The sequence below is a fragment of the Aspergillus oryzae genome, chromosome 7 (genome assembly GCF_000184455.2).
Source record: "Aspergillus oryzae RIB40 DNA, chromosome 7".
Lineage (NCBI taxonomy): Eukaryota > Fungi > Ascomycota > Eurotiomycetes > Eurotiales > Aspergillaceae > Aspergillus > Aspergillus oryzae.
The window spans coordinates 756145-775125 of NC_036441.1; the positions used below are offsets into that span (position 1 = coordinate 756145).

General features: G+C 48.5%; 5 protein-coding genes across 5 annotated transcripts; 3 read left to right on the forward strand and 2 right to left on the reverse strand.

Moving 5' to 3' along the window:
- Positions 1-2126: 2126 nt before the first annotated feature.
- On the forward strand, positions 2127-3520 carry AO090011000300 (putative acid phosphatase; the record flags this gene model as incomplete). Its single annotated transcript, XM_001825900.3, has 3 exons — positions 2127-2318; positions 2382-3410; positions 3485-3520. The coding sequence occupies 3 exons, from the start codon at positions 2127-2129 to the stop codon at positions 3518-3520; spliced, it is 1257 nt and encodes a 418-aa protein (XP_001825952.1).
- Positions 3521-3919: 399 nt separating this feature from the next.
- AO090011000301 (Zn(II)2Cys6 transcription factor) lies at positions 3920-5603 on the forward strand (the record flags this gene model as incomplete). The annotated part of the gene is made up of 2 exons (XM_001825901.1): positions 3920-4726; positions 4776-5603. The coding sequence occupies 2 exons, from the start codon at positions 3920-3922 to the stop codon at positions 5601-5603; spliced, it is 1635 nt and encodes a 544-aa protein (XP_001825953.1).
- Positions 5604-5686: 83 nt separating this feature from the next.
- AO090011000302 (oxidoreductase, short-chain dehydrogenase/reductase family) lies at positions 5687-6625 on the reverse strand (the record flags this gene model as incomplete). Its single annotated transcript, XM_001825902.3, has 3 exons — positions 5687-5927; positions 5978-6520; positions 6576-6625. The coding sequence occupies 3 exons, from the start codon at positions 6623-6625 to the stop codon at positions 5687-5689; spliced, it is 834 nt and encodes a 277-aa protein (XP_001825954.1).
- A 765-nt stretch (positions 6626-7390) lies between these two features.
- AO090011000303 (uncharacterized protein) lies at positions 7391-12425 on the reverse strand (the record flags this gene model as incomplete). Its single annotated transcript, XM_023232886.1, has 13 exons — positions 7391-7613; positions 7684-8136; positions 8195-8349; positions 8395-8813; positions 8871-9058; positions 9149-9263; positions 9320-9673; positions 9730-9892; positions 9955-10688; positions 10735-10984; positions 11058-11327; positions 11390-12181; positions 12237-12425. The coding sequence occupies 13 exons, from the start codon at positions 12423-12425 to the stop codon at positions 7391-7393; spliced, it is 4305 nt and encodes a 1434-aa protein (XP_023093448.1).
- Positions 12426-12913: 488 nt separating this feature from the next.
- Positions 12914-13859, forward strand: AO090011000304 (isoflavone reductase family protein; the record flags this gene model as incomplete). The annotated part of the gene is made up of 2 exons (XM_001825904.1): positions 12914-13362; positions 13415-13859. The coding sequence occupies 2 exons, from the start codon at positions 12914-12916 to the stop codon at positions 13857-13859; spliced, it is 894 nt and encodes a 297-aa protein (XP_001825956.1).
- Between the last annotated feature and the right edge of the window lie 5122 nt (positions 13860-18981).

Below are 18981 nucleotides of genomic sequence, written 5' to 3' on the forward strand. Positions count from 1 at the left end.
AGAGAGCTACACACCCGCATGTACCATTTTGCATTCCGTATGAAGGTAATCGAGACCCACAAGAAGAATGCGAATATAGGCCTTGATAATCGGACAAGGAGTAATCCCATCGATGAAGCGTCTCGGAAACAGCCAAAGTGGCTCCCTCGTGGATTTATATGCGAGACACACATGTCGTCCTTCTGGACCGGAAATCTCGAAACATTTCGAAGAGGTTCGGAGAACTGCAAGTCCACAATGTGATGGATCTTTCTCAGCAATATACTGCTCGATTGCGCGTTCGTTGTCAGCTCTATGCCAGTTGGTATTGGCTATCTTCAGTGCTACAACGCCTTCTGGTTCGTCTTCATTTCTAAAGGTGGCTTTAGTAGTTTTCGCATTCATATAGAGATTAAAAGTGATGATACCCCCGCATATCACGAGCAAACCATACGGTAGAGGTGGTACCCCAGCCAACCTTGACGAGGATTTGATAGCGCTCGGCGAGTACCTCGCCAGGCTTCGCGGGGTAGAAATCCTTGGAATTATATCCTGCGCATCTTTCCTCATCCACAGGCTCGTTTGGGGGTAGAAGAGGCCCAGGATGGGGGATTGGAAAAGGCTTTCTGCGGAGTGAGGAAAGCGAACGCGTCAGTGAACGTCTGAGTGCGTTCATTTCACGTAGCGTTTTGACGCAATTCTTCGTGAAAAAAGACCCGGTCCGCTAATCCAAGAGTATAACATTTGTGATAACTTAATTTAAAGGTAGATTTATCAAAAGCTCGGGTGATGTAGAGATGCAGACCAGGAAACATAATGGCGTACACAACAAGGAGGCTTGGCGGGTACAGAACAGCGGCCCATGCCAGTAAAGCGGCGACCCTCGTTGTTGGTCCATGAAAACCAAGTAATCAAAGACATAGGCACCTCATATTTTAGTAACAGGGCTACTTTTGCAATCGACTGGAAGTATATCTGGACGCATGGGTCGGCTTAAGTAGTATATCGGCCCTGAAACTAAGCACGTCCGCTATGGGGCTCATGCTAAGGCTTCAACGCTTCTATCTCTCGACAGAGCTTGTCTTGAGCACATTGCTATTGAAGGATTACGGCGACGCATTGATAACTACTGTTCGGGGAGTTCTAGGCTAATTATGATAAGGGCAGGACAGAAAATTACAAAGATAAATTAAAAAAAAGAAATCGACAGACACTAGACCCGTTCTATACCCAAGCTCTGCTGAATCTTATACTTTGAGCCGTGAAGCTAACTAGAACTATTCCAGATGGCGGCCCCCCCCCTTTTTTTTTTTTTTTTTTTTTTGACGCGTGTAGCGTTGATTATAAAACTTGAGAGCTCATCGTATGTTGCCGGATTGCTTAGAGGATACGAATTATCGAAGAGTAAGACTGTCTTGGTATAGGAGTAGATAAGCACTTCACAAGGAACCGTAGGAGAGCTTAACCAATGCCAAGCAAGCTTGAGATATATAATCCTACTGAGCAGTCGTATACATCTCCGGGACCAGTCGTAAATAAAGTTACATGCGTTCTCGGCAGCATTCAAATTCTAGATTAGGATCGGCGCTTTTCATATAAATCTTTTACGTTAAAAGAGTCCAGGAAATTGGGCACGCTACCTAGGGAACAAAAGGCCAGCCAGACTGTCAATGATTGATGCCAACGGGGGCACGTGCCCGGGACCATGAGCAGGACGGACCCGCCCGTAGCTGGTTCGGACTATCCAATCACCGACGGAGGATGGAGCACCTGATCGCCTTCCTGTTTGGGACCCGGGCGGATGATCCCCCGCAGCCAGTAAGCGGTCATCCATTTACAACGTGCAGAAGTGCCCTCTTCGAAGTTACATTGAGATTGTCATTTGCTTCGTAGAACGGGAAATCCCGACACTACTCTCCATGAAGTCGTATGGGTCATGCAAGCACGGCCTTGGACCGAGCCAATGCCCTCCTATCCCCACTTTTGCAATGTTGCGATGGCTCATATGTAAGGGCATCCTTCATGCATATAAATAGGGAACGGATCCGACTTCCTGTCTTCTTTCCTCCCCTTCTTCAGCTACAGTGAAAGGAACTCGCATACATAATAATTGTATTGTTCCTCCATCTAGCGAAGCAGCAGGTATCATGCTTACCAGACAATCCCTCGTGGCCCTACTTGGGGGTCTATCTCTCGCCGCCGCTCAGACATCCTCCGAGCAGAACCCCTCATTAGAGGAGATCCAGGCGGCCCAGGCTACCGTTCTGCCTCATTCTCCCGTCTCTAATGTCAAGGGCCTTGCCTTCAACCGTTTTGTGAATATCTGGTTGGAAAACACGGTATGTTCGTCCCTTCGGATAGCCCCAGCACGTCCCCCAAGGCCGGTCTGACTGTAATTCCAGGACTATGAGTCTGCTGCAAATGATCCTCATCTTTCCAAGCTGGCCGAGAAGGGTCTCCTTCTCACTAACTACTGGGCAATCACACATCCTTCGGAGCCCAACTACTGCGCTTCTGCTGGAGGTGATACCTTCGGTATGGATAATGATAACTTCAACCAAGTTCCTGCCAATGTGTCCACCATTGCCGATATGTTCGACGTGAAAAACATCGCCTGGGGCGAGTACCAGGAGCACTTGCCTTATCCCGGTTACCAGGGCAAAAACTACTCTAACCAAGAAACGGGCGCCAATGACTACGTCCGGAAACATAATCCCATGGTCTTCTACGACTCTGTTACCAAGGATGCTACCCGTCTGCGCCAGATTAAGAATTTCACCACTTTCTATGATGATTTGAAGCACGAGCGTTTACCTCAATACAGCTTTATCACCCCGAACATGACCAACGACGCCCATGACACCAACATTACCTTTGCTGGCTCTTGGACCTGGCGTTTCCTCTCCGAGCTTCTGGAGGATGAGTACTTCACCAAGGACACCCTCATTCTCTTGACCTTCGACGAGAATGATACCTATGAGATTGGAAACAAGATCTACAGCTTCTTCGTTGGAGGTGCTGTTCCAGAGAACCTTCGGGGCAAACAGGACGACACTTTCTACACCCACTACTCCATCATTGCCTCTCTTTCGGCCAACTGGGGCCTTCCCTCGCTGGGTCGTTGGGATTGTGGAGCTAACCTGCTCAGCTGGCTGGCCGAGAAGACCGGCTACGTCAACTGGGAGGTTGAAACCGGCAATTTATTCCAGAACGAGACCCACCCAGGTCCGCTGTCTGCTGGAGAATACAACACTTTCTCTCCGGAGTGGCCTGTTCCATTGACCAAGGGGAGCTGCTCTGCTGGCCATGGCATTCTGCCCGTCGTCCAGCAAACGTGGAAGAACCTTACCGCCACCTTTAACTACACCAGCCCTATCCCGTATGACTCTGTCAGTGGGAACAACGTCGGTGTCAAGTATAGCAGGACCTTGGTATGTTACTCCGCCGCTGACATTCTCGGCTTTCATTTACTTGAGCTCTGTGCTAACATTATTCTTATCAATAGAAGAACGGAAAGACCGAGTCTGGTACTACTGAGTAGATACCTCCTGCCACATAAAATTGCATTCATCTGATGCATATGGCATGTAATTATCTGAGTCCTTACATATGATTAAGACAAAATGTTAGCGCTGCCATCACTACTACTTGAATAAACGAGCAGTCCTCCCACCGGACACGATCAGTAGATAATGCCAACGAGAAGTAGAATAGTTGATAATGCGAGATGACCTTATCTTATCGGAACCCCACAACTTCAGTGGCCGGGCGATTGCTCCGGCGAGTCAGGGCCAATCATATTGACTCCACCCGCTCCACGCGGTCTTATCTTGGCCACATAAGGTGCAGAGTCCAGTTCAACACCAACCGTTGTTCTTCTCTCCGATGACTCCTATCCGAGTCCTAGTCCCCGCTAACCCGCACTTCGCATCTCACCATTATGCCACCCAATAAACGGCTCCGGACAGAGCCAATTGTCCGCGTCAGGACGGGCTGTTACACCTGCCGACGTCGAAAGAAAAAGTGCGACGAAGTCCGACCATCGTGTGGGGGATGCGTGCGGAACAAGCTCAGTTGTGAATGGCCCGTCAATATCCCCGCCAGCTCGACAAGGCAAAATGGCTCTCATACGATCAATCAACAAGCTGTGCCAGATCAACCTGGAAGTCCATGCACAACACGAACGCAGCGTGGCTCGTCGGGTTCACCGACTTCACCATCCGGATCGGCGGGATCCCCATCCGCGCTGTCGAACGGCTTTGAGGCTACGGAGGCATTCTCACCACCGACGGATGAACAAGCCCTTCTAGTTCCAATGGGCTATTCCCATGCTACCCCGCGAAGTTCTATCTCGGGGCCGGACTCGCCCACATCAATGACCATTGGGAGTTTCATGCCCCGCAGCCTATCCATGCTCCCAGGGTACAGCCCTGAATCCTTTCAACTACTGAGCCATTACCTTGCGACAACAGCCGATGTGATGGCCAACGGCTCGACTCCCGTCAATCCCTTCCTGGTTCAGATCGTTCCGTTAGCGTTTACCAGTGACCTGCTCCTGCAATTGGTTCTCACGCAGAGTGCGGCGCACCGGGCATTCCGGTGTCGCAACGACTCCGACGAGGTAGCCCAGAGCCACTACACCAAGGCTTTGCAACTTTTTCGAAAAGGTGTCACCGAGTTCATCGATGGGAAAGAGTCCAACCCGTTAATGCTCACGGTTGGGGCTCTTGTGATGTGTTTCACCGAGGTATTGTCCCCATTACGTAAAGAAAACTAGACAGCTAACACCTGGACAGACAGCCAAGGGGGACATGAACGGGACCATCTTCGACCATCTATCAGCGGCAAATTCATTGCTAACCCGTCTCCTCTCACTGAGCGACACGGCCGTGCCGAAGGATCTGAAAGACTTTGTCATTGAGTACTACACGTACACCGCCGCCGTGAGCATGATCTCCATTGACGCGCGGGTCAGCCATCAATTACTCCTCAACTTCGACTTGGAACAAAAGGCTCGTCAACTACTCGAGTCGGAGTATGTGGGAAACCTCTGTGGCTGCTGGTTAGAGTTACTGCTCATGATACCGTGCATCTTCGATCTGGGCCGCCAGTGGATGATGCTCGATGGCCAACCAGCCATGCCAACAGCCGATGATATCGCTATGTTTGGATCCTTGCAGGCTCAGATCATGCGATGGAATCCATTTTCATTCGTCACTCCGGAGGTCTTTTTAGCCGGTCGGGTCTTTCAGCAGGCCATGTTGCTCTATCTATATACCTCTTTAGGGTCGTTCTCCCGAACAGAGCAGGGAATGCATCAGGGTTTGATCAACACTGCGATCACGGAGGCCATGTCCTATTTGAACCAGCTATCAGCGACCGCTCGCATTAATTCTGGTCTCTGTTGGCCTATCGCTGTGGTCGGATCCTGTCTATATGACATAGAGCAGCAGGAGCAACTACGACAGCGGCTGATTACAATGGTAAACACTTTCGGTCTCGGAAACATGCAACGGACACTTCTACTATTGGAAAGCATGTGGCAGATGCCTCTAGACGAGGCAGGCCCATGGAATATATGCCGGGCAATGCAACAACATCAAATCTGGATCTCATTTGCATAAGCGTTGATTAAAAGGCTATATTCATAAAGTACATCATCAATCATGAAGTCCCGACAGAAAAGACGGTCTACCTCCGCTTATACCTATTGGCCCAGGTTCTTGGGCGCCTCAGTGGCAGGGCCCTCAGGAGTCACATAGGCCTTAGTAAGACCACCGTCGACGACAAAGTCAGCGGCGTTCACGAAGCTGCTCTCGTCGCTCGCCAGGAAGATGACTGCGTGGGCCTGCTCAATCGCTTCACCGAAACGGCCCGAGGGGAAGTGAACCTCGCGACGGAAACGCTTCTCCTTATCATCACCCAGCCAGTCTTGCAAAAGTGGTGTGCTAAATACTGTCAGCTCGGAGTCTCACACAACAAACAAGGAAGAACATACTTGAGAGGAGCAGGACACAAGGAGTTAAACCGGAAGCCCTCCCGGGCGTGCACAATAGCCAACTCTCTAGTCATGGCCAACACGGCACCCTTGCTAGCAGTATACGCCAATTGAGGGGTGGCAGCGCCCACAAGCGCAACCATGCTTGCCGTGTTAATGATGCTACCCTTTTTCTTGCCGTGCTTCCGGAGGCTCTTCACTGCATGCTTGCTTCCGTACCACACGCCCTTGACATTGATGTTCATCGTCATATCCCAGATCGCCTCAGGTGTCTCCTCTGAGTCTCCATCCTTGGGGTGCATGATTCCGGCATTGTTGAACATGACGTCCAGGCCGCCCCAGGCGTCTAGATGGGCCACTGCCGCCTCGACTTCGGATTCCTTGGATACGTCGACCACGCGGTACTCGACCTTGCCGTCGCGCTGAGGAACCACGTCGTTGGCTTTCGCAAGGGCCTTTTGGAGACCCGGCTCGCTGATATCGGTCATGAGGACGGAGGCACCTTCGCGGAGCATGAGGATTGTAGTCTCGAGACCGATGCCTCTACATGGCCTCTGTTAGCAATTATCTTGTCCATTTCTCAGAAAATGGTACATACCCAGCAGCACCGGTAACGATGGCATTTTTACCAGCTAATCTTCCGACCATTGTGTCTGTTGTATAATTTGTCGTTCAGTCTATATTGAAATTCACAGAAACGGAGAACAATACACACAGTTACCAAGTAGACAACAAAACAAAAAGATAGAAACCCCCTTTTATAAGTTGACCCCGCATCGACCAGGTAGAACGATACGTAGCCAGCAATGCGGTGAGGTGAACACCAATCCAGCTCCACACCGCGCTTACCGACCCTTTCATTCCCTACCAGAGAAAATGATCCACAGCAGAACAACCCCTCATTGCCTCGGTTGCGATAAGACGAAGATAAGCGTGGGGCAGCAGCAGTTGTTGTTACCCCTCGCGCGGTCCCGGAGCGCGCTCAAGCACATTACTCGATCCGGTTAGACTCCACCCAGCAATCGTTCTGCGGTACTCCGTACGTCGCATCCTATGCGACGGAGTAGTGACTGTACCCGACAGCGGTATAATAGCTCTTTTGGCAGGGGAGTAGCAGGACTTGGTTACTTAGCAGGTCCTATATGTATCTAGATGCAGTTACGAGGCTCCTAGTTACCTCGTTCCTCAGGTATACCATCTTGTCCATATAACATTTCCGTATGGATAACTAGCTACACTTGTATGGCTTATATAGCTTAGTATGCTATCCCCCTTGCGATGTAGATTTGATAACATTCTCGGAATCTCACCGTGTTTGGTATTTATCATGTTTAGTAACCTAGTCTCAGAGTTTAATGCCCTAGGTAGATCAACAGAGACAAGACAAACAGTTATGAGCTGAACAATCCAGGCTTAGTCCTCCTTCTCCATTGCAGTGTAAAGCGTCCTAAATTTCGAATCCCTCCCAAGCAACACAGTAGGTGAGTCGAACTCGACGACCTCTCCCCTCTCCAGAACAACTATATAATCGTAGCGCTCGATGCAAGCAAACCTGTGTAAAATAGCAAGAATGGTATGGTCCCGGAATTCCTCCTCGATGATCTGCTGTGTGAAGGTTGCAGTGGTGTCATCAACACTATATAGACCGTTAGTTCAAGATTATAGCAGATGGCACCCTCGCGGATAAATCACAGACAACTACATACCTACTTGCCGCTTCATCCAAAAGCAGAAGCGGGCTATCCCGGACCAGAGCTCTAGCCAGAGCCAGTAATTGCCTTTCACCTGAAGACCAGGTGCTTGGGTTCAACTGCATGTTTAGACCACCATTGCCACTCACTCGGTCCCAAAGTCCGACCTTCTGAATCGCAAGTTCAAGTCTATCATCCGTTACTTTGGCATGCGGATCTAGATTATATCGAACTGTTTCGGGCAGAAAGAAGGGTTCCTGGGGTATCACGTTGACACGGCTCCGAACCACCTCTGGGTCCAAGTCACTGAGGCATGTTCCATCGACCAAAATCGAGCCACATTGGTTGTCTATCATCTGAAGAATGACCATAAATAGCGATGTCTTGCCGCTGCCTGAAGCACCACAAATTGCTATCTTTTGTCCTGCCTTGATATTCAAACTCACATTTCTGAGCACTGGGGGATTGCTAGGGCTGTTTATGACAGTTACTCAACTCGGTCCTCACGTAGAATCAATAAACCTACCCATAGCCTGCAGTCACACGATCAAACACCACCGTACCCTCACGAGGCCATCCATGACTGGCTGCTGCGTTTGCTGCAAGGGTGCGACGCTCGGATGGTGTTTTGGCAAACTGCTGCACGCGAGAAACAGCGCCAATAGAGATCTCCAGTTGGGTCTAGGAATTAATTGTCTGGACCAGAGATTGATTGAAAGTCAAGACAAGATTAAGTGCCACACCTACTTCTCCGGGGGTGAACTTATCTCTAAGTGAGGTTGTTATGGCAACAAGAATAACTGCCATCCCAGCTAGAACTAAATCTAGAACTATGGTAAGCCATTGTTGCACGCTGAGAAGCATATAAAATGGTCTTTGGGAATAATTCATGTTTTCCTCGAAAAGGTGGTGAAGCCTGCTTTCCCACCCGAACGTACGGATGACAGATAGCCCTTTCAGTGTCTCTAGGAATTGAGAGTAAAGTGGTGATTTGGCCTCGATATCAAGTAATCGTAATTGGCGACAGGTCCGCAGATAGACCCTTTGGATTAATATGATCGCTCCTATCAAGAAAGGTAGGGAGATAGCGAGATACTTGCCCATCACGCACAGTACTACGAGCTTTACCACGCATAGAGCCAACCCTGCAATAAATGTTACTCTCATCGATAAAAGTCAAATAGGACCATTTCACTACTTACCCCCGATGAAACCAACCGCTGCAGATGGTAGTCTCATATCAATAATATCCATGTCTTGGTTGAATCTGTTTGTTGTAGTGCCACTGTCTGTTTGATAAAAGAAGGCAAGGGGTGCATTGAGTGTTGTTTTCAGAAGGATTGTGTGCAGGCCCACGCCAGTATGATTTATCACCTTGATGAAGAGCAGGCTATGCCGCAAGTGACATATGTTTGATTAGCTTGGAAGTCGTCTTTTCCGGGCATAGTTCCCCATTTCGACAAAGACTCACTAGGTGGACCATATATAGAGAGTGATATTCAAGAAGCTTAAAACGGCATATACCCCAAGGTAACGCCCCAGTTCAGCGTTAGGATGTTTTGCATTGGAGTCAGCCCACCATTGAATCCAGATAGCTGCATATTGTTTCGGTCAGTAGTTAGAGGAAAGATGCAAAGCAGGACCCACTGACTGCAAAATGTCATTACTAACGCTGCCAAGAAGGCACTGATCACAAAACAGCAGGCGGTCCACAGACCAGCATTTTGGGCATAGAATCTATAGACACCCCATGTGCCATCGCGTCTAGAAAGGTCGAGCTCTTGCTGGTCAACCCTGGGATTTGCTTTGTTATCAACTGCCAATGATATCGGGGAGTTAGCGTTTATTTTCTCGTCAGTGGTATGGACGTCCTCTTCGTCGATTTGTTCTAGAGACTGCAGGGCGACTCTTGGGACGGCTGAAAAGATCTCAGTATACGATCCTCTACTGCTGACTGCGCCCTTGTCGAGGACGATAATTTCATCAGCAAATGAGAGTAAAGAACCTGCAAGCGTTGTTACCCATAGAATTCGTCAACAGTGATGCATTCAGTGGACATACTAGTATGGGTTGCCAGAATGACCGACCTTCCTGCTCCTCGGAAAAAGCCATTCTTCCCAAAAAGGTGCTCAGAAATCATCCGTATATTATCGAGATCCAAGCCGCTGAAAACATCATCCAAGACCGCGACAGGAAGCTTGGAGTAGAGTGCCCGGGCAAGAGCCTATGTCCAGGGCGATTATGGTTACTATGTGTGTAGGTCTGAGTGCACGGGGATCAATTTACTATTCGCTGCTTTTGCCCTCCACTAAGGCCATTGCCATCGCTTCCAGGGACGTACATGTCACCCGCCAGGAAGAGCATCAAGTCTTTCTTGAGAGAACATATAGAAAGGCATTGGTTGTACCATTCCTCGTCCACCAGGTCTTCACATGTGATGTTGTATCGAATACTCTTGTTCATAATCCATGGTGTTTGACCACAGTACGCGACATCTGAGAAGTTGGTGTTAATGTGTCCTTTCTGGACAATTGTCTCTCTAATAATAGTTTCAATCAACGTGGACTTCCCCGAGCCAACAGGGCCGATGATCATAGTAATCCCCTGCCCAATATCTAAACTGAAATTTTTGAACACAGGCTCGGACTTCGAGGACCAAGATATGTCAGCCCCACGGAAAGAGATGAGGGTGTTTTTGTCTATTCCATGCCTAGAGCAAGGTGATAAGGAGATAGAGTTATTTGATGCAGCTTTCTCGAACACATTGGGCACTAAGGCTTGGTCATTTAGCGTAATAGGATTCCTTGAAAGGTAGGCTTCGATTCGGTCATAGCAAGCTTGGGATTGTAGTAGCTGTGGAACGGCTTGCACAAACGTCAACAACGGAGAGGTCATTAGAGATATCAGGGAGAGCGAGGTAAAGGCCTGGGCAGTTAGAAGAGATTTATCATTATTGATCACAGATATCATCGCATAAACCCCAAATGTTGCAAAGGGGGCAAAGTCGAGGGGGATATTAGCTGTTGAGTCTGATCAGCTAAATCACCAAAGGGCATGAATTTACACCCTTACAGAGAGAAACTGTCCATAAAAGTAGTTTTCGAAATCGCTGTGAAGTATTTAGCTCCATCTGCCGCAGGCTAGATATCATCGAATAGAGAACATCTGTCAAACCAAGCATTTTAACGGTCTTTATGCTCGCAAGCATCGTTGAGGTGACGGTAAGCCTGACTTGAACTTTCTCGACCCATGCTCTCTGCGCCGTTGCCATGCGGGTCGAAATAGGAAATGTACCACAGAGGCAAACTGGTACATCCTCTGCATCAGCGAGCCCTTTGGCAAAAGCAAGGTTACTTTGAATACAGCGAATGGTACTAACCCAGGGAAACAATGGCAGGTACTACACACGCTGCTCGGACCTGGCGCTCTAGCAAGTAGATTGCGACCGCAACTTCGAGTAGCGATGCCCAACAATCATGCAAGATTTTCAAGCTAATCCATATTCGCTCGACGTCAGTCCCCATCAGTGTGACGGCTGCGATGTCTTGAACTTCGCTTCTTGTTAAGGCGGTCGTATGTTGGTAGATGATGGAAATAAGACCGGCTCGGGCCATGGCGGCGAGGCAGTTCGTCTGGCGTACATACACGGCTCTTGATATCTTGTATCGTCGAATTAACAGCTGATGTGAAATCACCATATGGGGGATTGACATCTTCATACCGCCATGCCAGCATAATTTAACGCAAACGCAAGAATGAGCATCCTACTATAAAGGCGAACATCCTCCCCGTTCTCCTGAAACAAATGAATGGTGGTGTTGATAAGAAAAGGCTGGCAGAAGGTGAATGCACTCAACACCAAGCGAGAGGGGACTCCCAACAGGAGGGTGTCCAGGTACGCGCGCAAGACGGCCTTGACAAGTCGGTGTTTAGGTTTTGTATTCTCCCAGGCATGTTGCAATTTTCGTAGTGAATATTGCGAGTCTAACCTTGTATCAGCCTTCGGAATCTGTTCGACCTCAAGGATATCCCGATACCCTTGTCGAAGCAATGGTATCACCCAGGTATAGAAGCTCCTGCTCCAAAATCCCACACGCTGTTCTCTTCCAATATCACCGTAGCAAGTATGCAGGAACCCGATTTTGCACAGTGACTGTTGTATCACAGCGAGGACGGTGATTATAAATATTGCTGTCCACATGCCTTGGCAAACATTTTCTGTCTGTATCAGCGATAGTGAGCGTAACCGCGGGATGCCAAGAATTGTCAGGACAGACAAGTAAAGACTGAGCAAAGACGATGGGGAGATATGACTTCGATCTTCTAGGATAGAAAGGACGATACATCCCGCAATCGCCAACGACTGCACTACTTCTGACGCTGTCGACAGTGTGGTTCGTAGAACGGCAGTTTCTCGTTGGAGGATTGTATAGACGATATGAAGAATAAGTAAAATGCTTAGTGAGATCTGCCATTGGCATATCAAAGAGTCAGTATCACCTGATAAGTCTACTTAGGTGATATCTTACGATTTTGTAGATGGTTAGTCGATGCGATCGCACTTTGACGGATGTTCTAGCAAGATACAGCACCCTGCCTGGTAGAATCAATAAGAAGAGGGCGGCAGGTAGCAGACTGAAGAAGGCATCTTCAAATAACAGAGTAAAATCAAAACTGCGACAAGCCGTGGTTATTCGAGGACCGAAAGCATTGTCGCTATAAGGTGGGCATACAATACCGACGTTAGTTGTGTCCATTGAGGGATAGGAAGATGAACTGAGAACCCGAAACGACAGCCGAATTAGACGATATGGAGAGTAAATCCGAAACGGAAGGTGAAAAAACGTAGCTCCGGTGAAGAATACCCAGATAATCAGTCAGAAGGGCAGTATGTTGCATGGTCTAGACGCTAGGGTTATGCAAGGGGCTCGGGGCATCTTTTGTTGGCTACTTTCCACTGTGATGTGTCGGTCACTGACGACAAACGACGCCAAGCGCCCATTTCTGTCTTCCAGATGATATGGCCAGCATCAATGATCGGCAGTGCATGCATGCCCCTCGAAGTCACCCGAAAATGGCGGTCCTCTTTTGTGGTAACACTCGTGGATGTGGACATTCGAGCCCCCTTGCTAGTAGGTCTGTCAAGCTCGTGACAACGATATTTGCCCATCCATCTCACCCCTAGTATCCCCTTGTCTGTATAAATACTCTCTACGGTTGTGGATGCTTGCCGTTCCGCAAAACCATGACTATCAAAGTGATTGTTGCTGGCGCCGGTGGAAACCTCGGCCATCACATCGTCTCTGCCCTTGACGATGACCATCGCTTTACGGTTACTATTCTAGCCCGAGCTTCATCCAAATCCAAATTCCCTTCCCATATTACTGTGCACCGCGTGGACGACTATTATCCCGAGCTGGAAGTAGTTGAAGCATTCAAAGGCCAGGACGTTGTCATCTCAACCGTGACCACGGGAGCCATTCAGCGACAGAAAACGCTTATCGATGCAGCACTAAAGGCAGGTGTTGGACGTTTCATTCCTTCGGAATTTGGCCATGACACTCGCAATGGCAACGCCTCGAAGATGTTACCCCAAATGTACCAACAAAAGAGGGAGGTTGTGGAGTACCTGCGAGCGAAGCAGAACGACGGGCTTGAATGGACAGCATTCGTGACAGGGCCGTTCCTTGAAGTGTTTGTTCTGCTTTCAATCACCGAAGGGCTAGAAAGAACTGACAGAAGATAGGGCAATCGAGAACTTCCTGGGCTTCAACCTCAGCCAGCAACACGCCACCATCCTCAATGAAGGATCGGATCGCTGGTCAGCCACTACTCGAGCCACCGTCGGTCTAGCGGTCAAGAACTCCCTGTTAATTCCTGAGAAGACCTCAAACAGATACCTATTCATTGATACAGTGACAGCTTCCCAAAATGATGTACTTCTGGCCTTGCGGAAGATGACCGGTACAGAATGGGGCGTGGACTATGTGGATGCGGAGGAGCAGAAACGTGTTGCAATCGAGCACCTATCCAAAGGGCGCCTCATTGGCATTCCAATGTTGATGAGGTACATCACTTGTGTTCGTGGCTATGGCGGAGATTATCTAGATTATGAAACAAGTGCGAACGAGATACTTTCCCTGCCCGTCAGGAACGTGGATGAGGTTATAGCTAGTATTCTGAAAGGTTGAGTCCGTACAATGACGTGGCTTTTTCCGATGGAGAAAGGGCCACGCTTATGTAGCTCAATATTACACGTGGCCCTCAGGAAAGGAGGGAGATGGGAATAATGTGAGAGAGAGTCCTGCGAGTGTGCAATATTCCATCCTTCTCTTGATGTGCAAGGGCTCAAATTGAATCCTGTCCACGGATGCTGAACGTTTAATGCGTGCTACCACTGGGGGCGTTTTCCGATCGCGGAGGCAGTCTCAGAATCCCCAGTACCAGTGCTATCAAGGCCAATAAGAAACTAACTATCAGCCAGGGCAACCCAATCCAAAGTCCTCCTCTCCCCAGTCCCCAGTTCAAACTATTGGTAATATACAGACTTGCCGTCACTTCGCCTATAGATTGCGTTGCCTCGATGAGGGTATAGAGACGTGCAGTCTCCTCTCTTCTAGCCAGACCTGTAATTAGCCCTCTAGCTATAAGGACAAAGCCTGCCCCACCTGCGTGTAGAAGCAGACTCGGTATCAAAGTGTTGATGGAGGATGAAAGACCAATCCCGAACAGTCCAAGGGCGAGGAGCATGACACTGATTCGTGCTAGCAGGAGGTCTGATTGCAATCTTGATATATATGCGCGAAGTCTTTCGGATATCTGGGGCAGAATGAAAAACAAAACCGGAATTGTGAACGCATGTTGAAGCGCCACGAGGAGAGTAGCATCTGCAATAGTCCTATGGAAACGTATGGAGATGTATTGAACTAAGAATGCAGAGCCCCCGGCCAGTTGGGTTACGAAGAATGCCGGCAGAATTACTGCCACTGGGTAATTGTAGCAGATGAATCGATATGACCAAATCGTCTTCTTGATTCTAAAAAAGAGCGAAGTCAGAGAGATGGAGGTGTCCGCTAAGATGGTTGTCTCCGGAGACTTCTTCCTCAATGTCTCGGGCAGAAGGTTCGCGACGAGTAGCCCGGCGAAAAGCAGTCCACAGCCAGTCATGAGTGGGACTCGAGAATCAAATTTCATGACAAATGAGCTGGTAACGTTAGCAAGAAAGCCTGCCGAGACAGTGGCGATCCCAAAGCGAAGGATTACTGTGTCTCGTTCGGAATCAGCCGTCGCATCGGCTATCATGGACCAGAAAAGGGCGAATAAAAGAACCGGACCACCACCTAACACCCAGCCTACGGCACCAAACCACATCGTACGCAGTGGAAAGATATTTGGAAGCCATATTGGAGCGAACGACAAAACCGAGTTGAACACGAACCCGACACTAGCCAGGCGGATAGCCAGCTTGCGTCCATAACGATCGGCCAGCAAGCCATACGGAAGGGCGAAGGTCGAAGCTGTCAATGTATTAACTACCCGAAGTAGGAGGTCTGGGATCAGGACATACTCAGGAAAGCATTAAAAAACTCCCTATACCCAATGATAGTGGTTACCTCTCTTTGCACTTCGGGAATCTTGCACATTCCCTCCGAGATCTGTTCTGGACCCGGTAGCTGACTTGGATCATGAGCATTCCAGTAATTTCGACAAGCGATAGACTCTACGATTCTCGTCAGTGGACTTTGAATCATTGGGCCGCCCATGCCAATGGCTAGGTATATCACGAATAGCTTGATAATCAATCCGTGGTTGGAATGCTTCTGGAAAGGTATATCTGAATTCAGTGATTCTGGACTTTCATCATCTACTCCTGGTAGGAATGGAGCACCTTCGCCATCCGAGGGCTCACTGTGATGAGAGGCCAGTTCAGGGGAAGCCATTATGGATATTTCAATGAGTACAGATCAGCCAAGTCTAGTTTCAAGATGGGATTAATTGAGACTTTGCAAGTTGTGTGCGGGCTGAACTAATAAAAAGAGCTCTTGGGCACTGATTCAGAAACCGAGCCGGCAGTATTACCATTACCTGGCAATACCTTGTTACCATTTACTGCAGTTGATGCAGATCGAGGAAGTACATATGTACAAGGTTCACTATGCTTGATCTATTTCAATAGTAGTTAAATGGCTGCGACTTCGTGGCCCATGTAAGGGGTGGACCGGTCTGCAGCTTGCAAGGACAGGACGGACCATAATCTCTCACCGCTCCTCAACTTTACTGTATACCGTTTTCTGCTTGCTCTTCCGAGGGCAGGAAAGAAAATTCACGACAGGCCACGACATAATATTATCTAACCTTGCATTCTTCACGGTTGATTAATTGCCTACTAGGTCACAGTACAATACAGATAGACAGCAATGAAAGGCAATACTGGAATCAAGCTTCAATACAGCTCCATTTAAGTTCAATATCACTCAACCAAGTCGGACGTATTACGCTTCTGCAATATGGGAGCTATTCGTGCCTTTTCGTATGTTGGTGTCCAGCCTGCCCCAGAACCCCCTCTTGCTTTTGATGTTTACCCAATTTCTCCCCAAGTTCCGACTCCCGGTTCTCCCAAGGTGCAGGCCACACATAGGCATCGTGGGGGATTGGCATACGGTCAAACTTTCCAGCATCCACAGAATTCTCTAGTTGCCACTTGTATATGGCTTCGAAATCTCTACATTTGCGATTAACACTAAAGTCAGGCCACGGCTGTGTGCGACCTTCCACCCAGGCCAAGGTGATTACCTCGGTGTTAGCATTGCACTGGATGTTTTGCAGCAGAATGTCAACACAGTGGCCCAAGTGTGTCCACCGGCTCGCGTGGGTGTTGTTAGCATCGGTATGAGCACCAGTCGGCACATATCCGGGATAATCGTGGAAAGCAGCTTTGCGCAGCATGTTCAGGCAGTGGATTTGCTGAAAATCCGACGTTGGTTGTTAGCAGAACAATAACACTTTGATCTCGGCTGATATCTATTCAGAGCACTCACATGCATCACGTCCAGCTGAACCATATAAGCATCGTCTCCAAACCTCCAATAGTCATTGTCAAAGCGCATCACAGTATCAGGGTCCTTTCCCAACCTCAAGATGTCCTCGCGAGAGACAATGTGCGTGCGGATGGTCTCATATTGTTCCCAATCAGCGTCGTTCTCCGGGCCGGGCTCTTCGCGTGCAATCGACACCTCTGGTTTAGCAAAAAACGTTCCGTTGAGTGTAGTCTCGTAGGTGGGGATTTCAATAGCGTCGAGAATTGGTGCTATGAACCTTTATGTTAGCCATTCATAGGAATATCCGCCAATCGAGAATAGCGGCACAAGAAACTCACACCACCATGAAATTGGTCGTAAGTCCGCATTCTTCCCCGCGTAAAGCTGACAGTGAGAGGTAAGAATCATAGACACAGTGATTCCAAGAATAATGAGATTCGTTATAGTCAACAGGATCCAGATACGAGACTTAAATATTACTGTCTTTCTCTTGAGCCGTTCATCCATCAGCAGGTGTTCTTCATATTTGCCTGCGAGCTCATCATCACTGGCTGATGAAGAATCAAGTGGATGAAATCGGTGATATCTGCGAAACGACTTGAAAAATTTAGAGAAGGGCTCCATATTGCAAAGTTGTCTAAAGGGCTTCCGTACTTGGTATGGTGGAAAGACAGAAAGAACGAAATAAAAAGAATCTTTTGGTGAGCAGGGTAGGTCTCCTCGTAGTCTAAAGCTTTAAAAGACTCGCACGCAGCCAATCGAAGAAGAACAGTCAATGAAACAGAAAGCGAGATGCAAACTGGAGTGCTTCTAAGGGCCCGGAGAAGGGTTTCTGGGTCTCATGACTTGTAAGAAGTCCCTTGCAGCCGCGATCTCATCGGATTCCTTTGCACTTGCATCCCATTGTCCAACTTTCAGGGCTTTAGCGCAACAGCTGCTCATCTCTGACGTATGACTCGATTGAGTCAGATCATGCAGCATATCCGGAGTGAATTGGCTGACTGGTAGTTACACTTTGGTAGGTTTTGTAAGACATGCCTCAACGCACTAGGCAACTTAATCGCATAAAGCTGCATGTCTCACACCGTAATATAGCGCCATACGTTCACAGAGATGTGATAGACTTTTATTTCCAAATTCATGCGCTGTGCTGGTTACACGATTCGGTTTTCATTTTCATTCTTTCCATCAGTGCTCAGTCACTGCAGTCATTAGTATTCACACTTGTAGTGGCACGTTTGTGGTAGACGCCTTCAGTAACGCCGACAAGAACAAATAATGTTGCCCATTACACTTGCTCTCGGTGTAAAAGCAGGAGCGCTCGGGTCACATTTGTACCGTAATTGTCTCAAGCGGCAGATACCGTAAAACCGGTCAGCAAGTAAATATTGTCGGTCAAGAAAGCGTCATTTGTGGCTGGCTGAATGCACTGGTATGTATAGTTTACATAGTCCAGACGCATGTCCTTATCCAAGCCTATATTGACGCTATAGCTGCATATACATGTTACATTTGAATCTTTCTCTGTAAATTACTTTCTCACATGACCCTAACCCTTGCCGCTGAGCGTGTATAGGTGATGAACTTGCCTATCCTTGTGGCGGCCTCAATATATAAAGAGCCCTGTTATACCTACATCCATCTCTAGGGCCGTCGATCAGAAAGGAAACCCTTTCTTAGTGTTCTTCCTTGAATCCGAATCATCCTTTGTCTATTGCTCTAGAAACCTATAACCACTCGCTATTAGCGAAGTCTTATCATTTTCATCAATCTTCGGTTAAGATGCATCTCTCGCGCTACATCGCTGTACTGTTGTCGGCATCGAGCTTTGTCTCTGCTCTTCCACTTCAAAATGATGTGATCTCCGACGACGGATCTAAGCCCATAGATGCGACAATGGCCACCGCAATGGAGCACAAGGTAGTTAACCCCGAGGAGCTTGATGCGACCCCTGCAACCCCTGAGACCCCCGAGGATCTTGATAAACGATTCTACTATACCGGCTACAAACGCACCGCTGAGGCCCCCGAGGATCTTGATAAACGATTCTACTATACCGGCTACAAACGCACCGCTGAGGCCCCCGAGGATCTTGACAAACGATTCTACTATACCGGCTACAAACGCACCGCTGAGGCCCCCGAGGATCTTGACAAACGATTCTACTATACCGGCTACAAACGCACCGCTGAGGCCCCCGAGGATCTTGACAAACGATTCTACTATACCGGCTACAAACGTACCGCTGAGACCCCCGAGGATCTTGACAAACGAT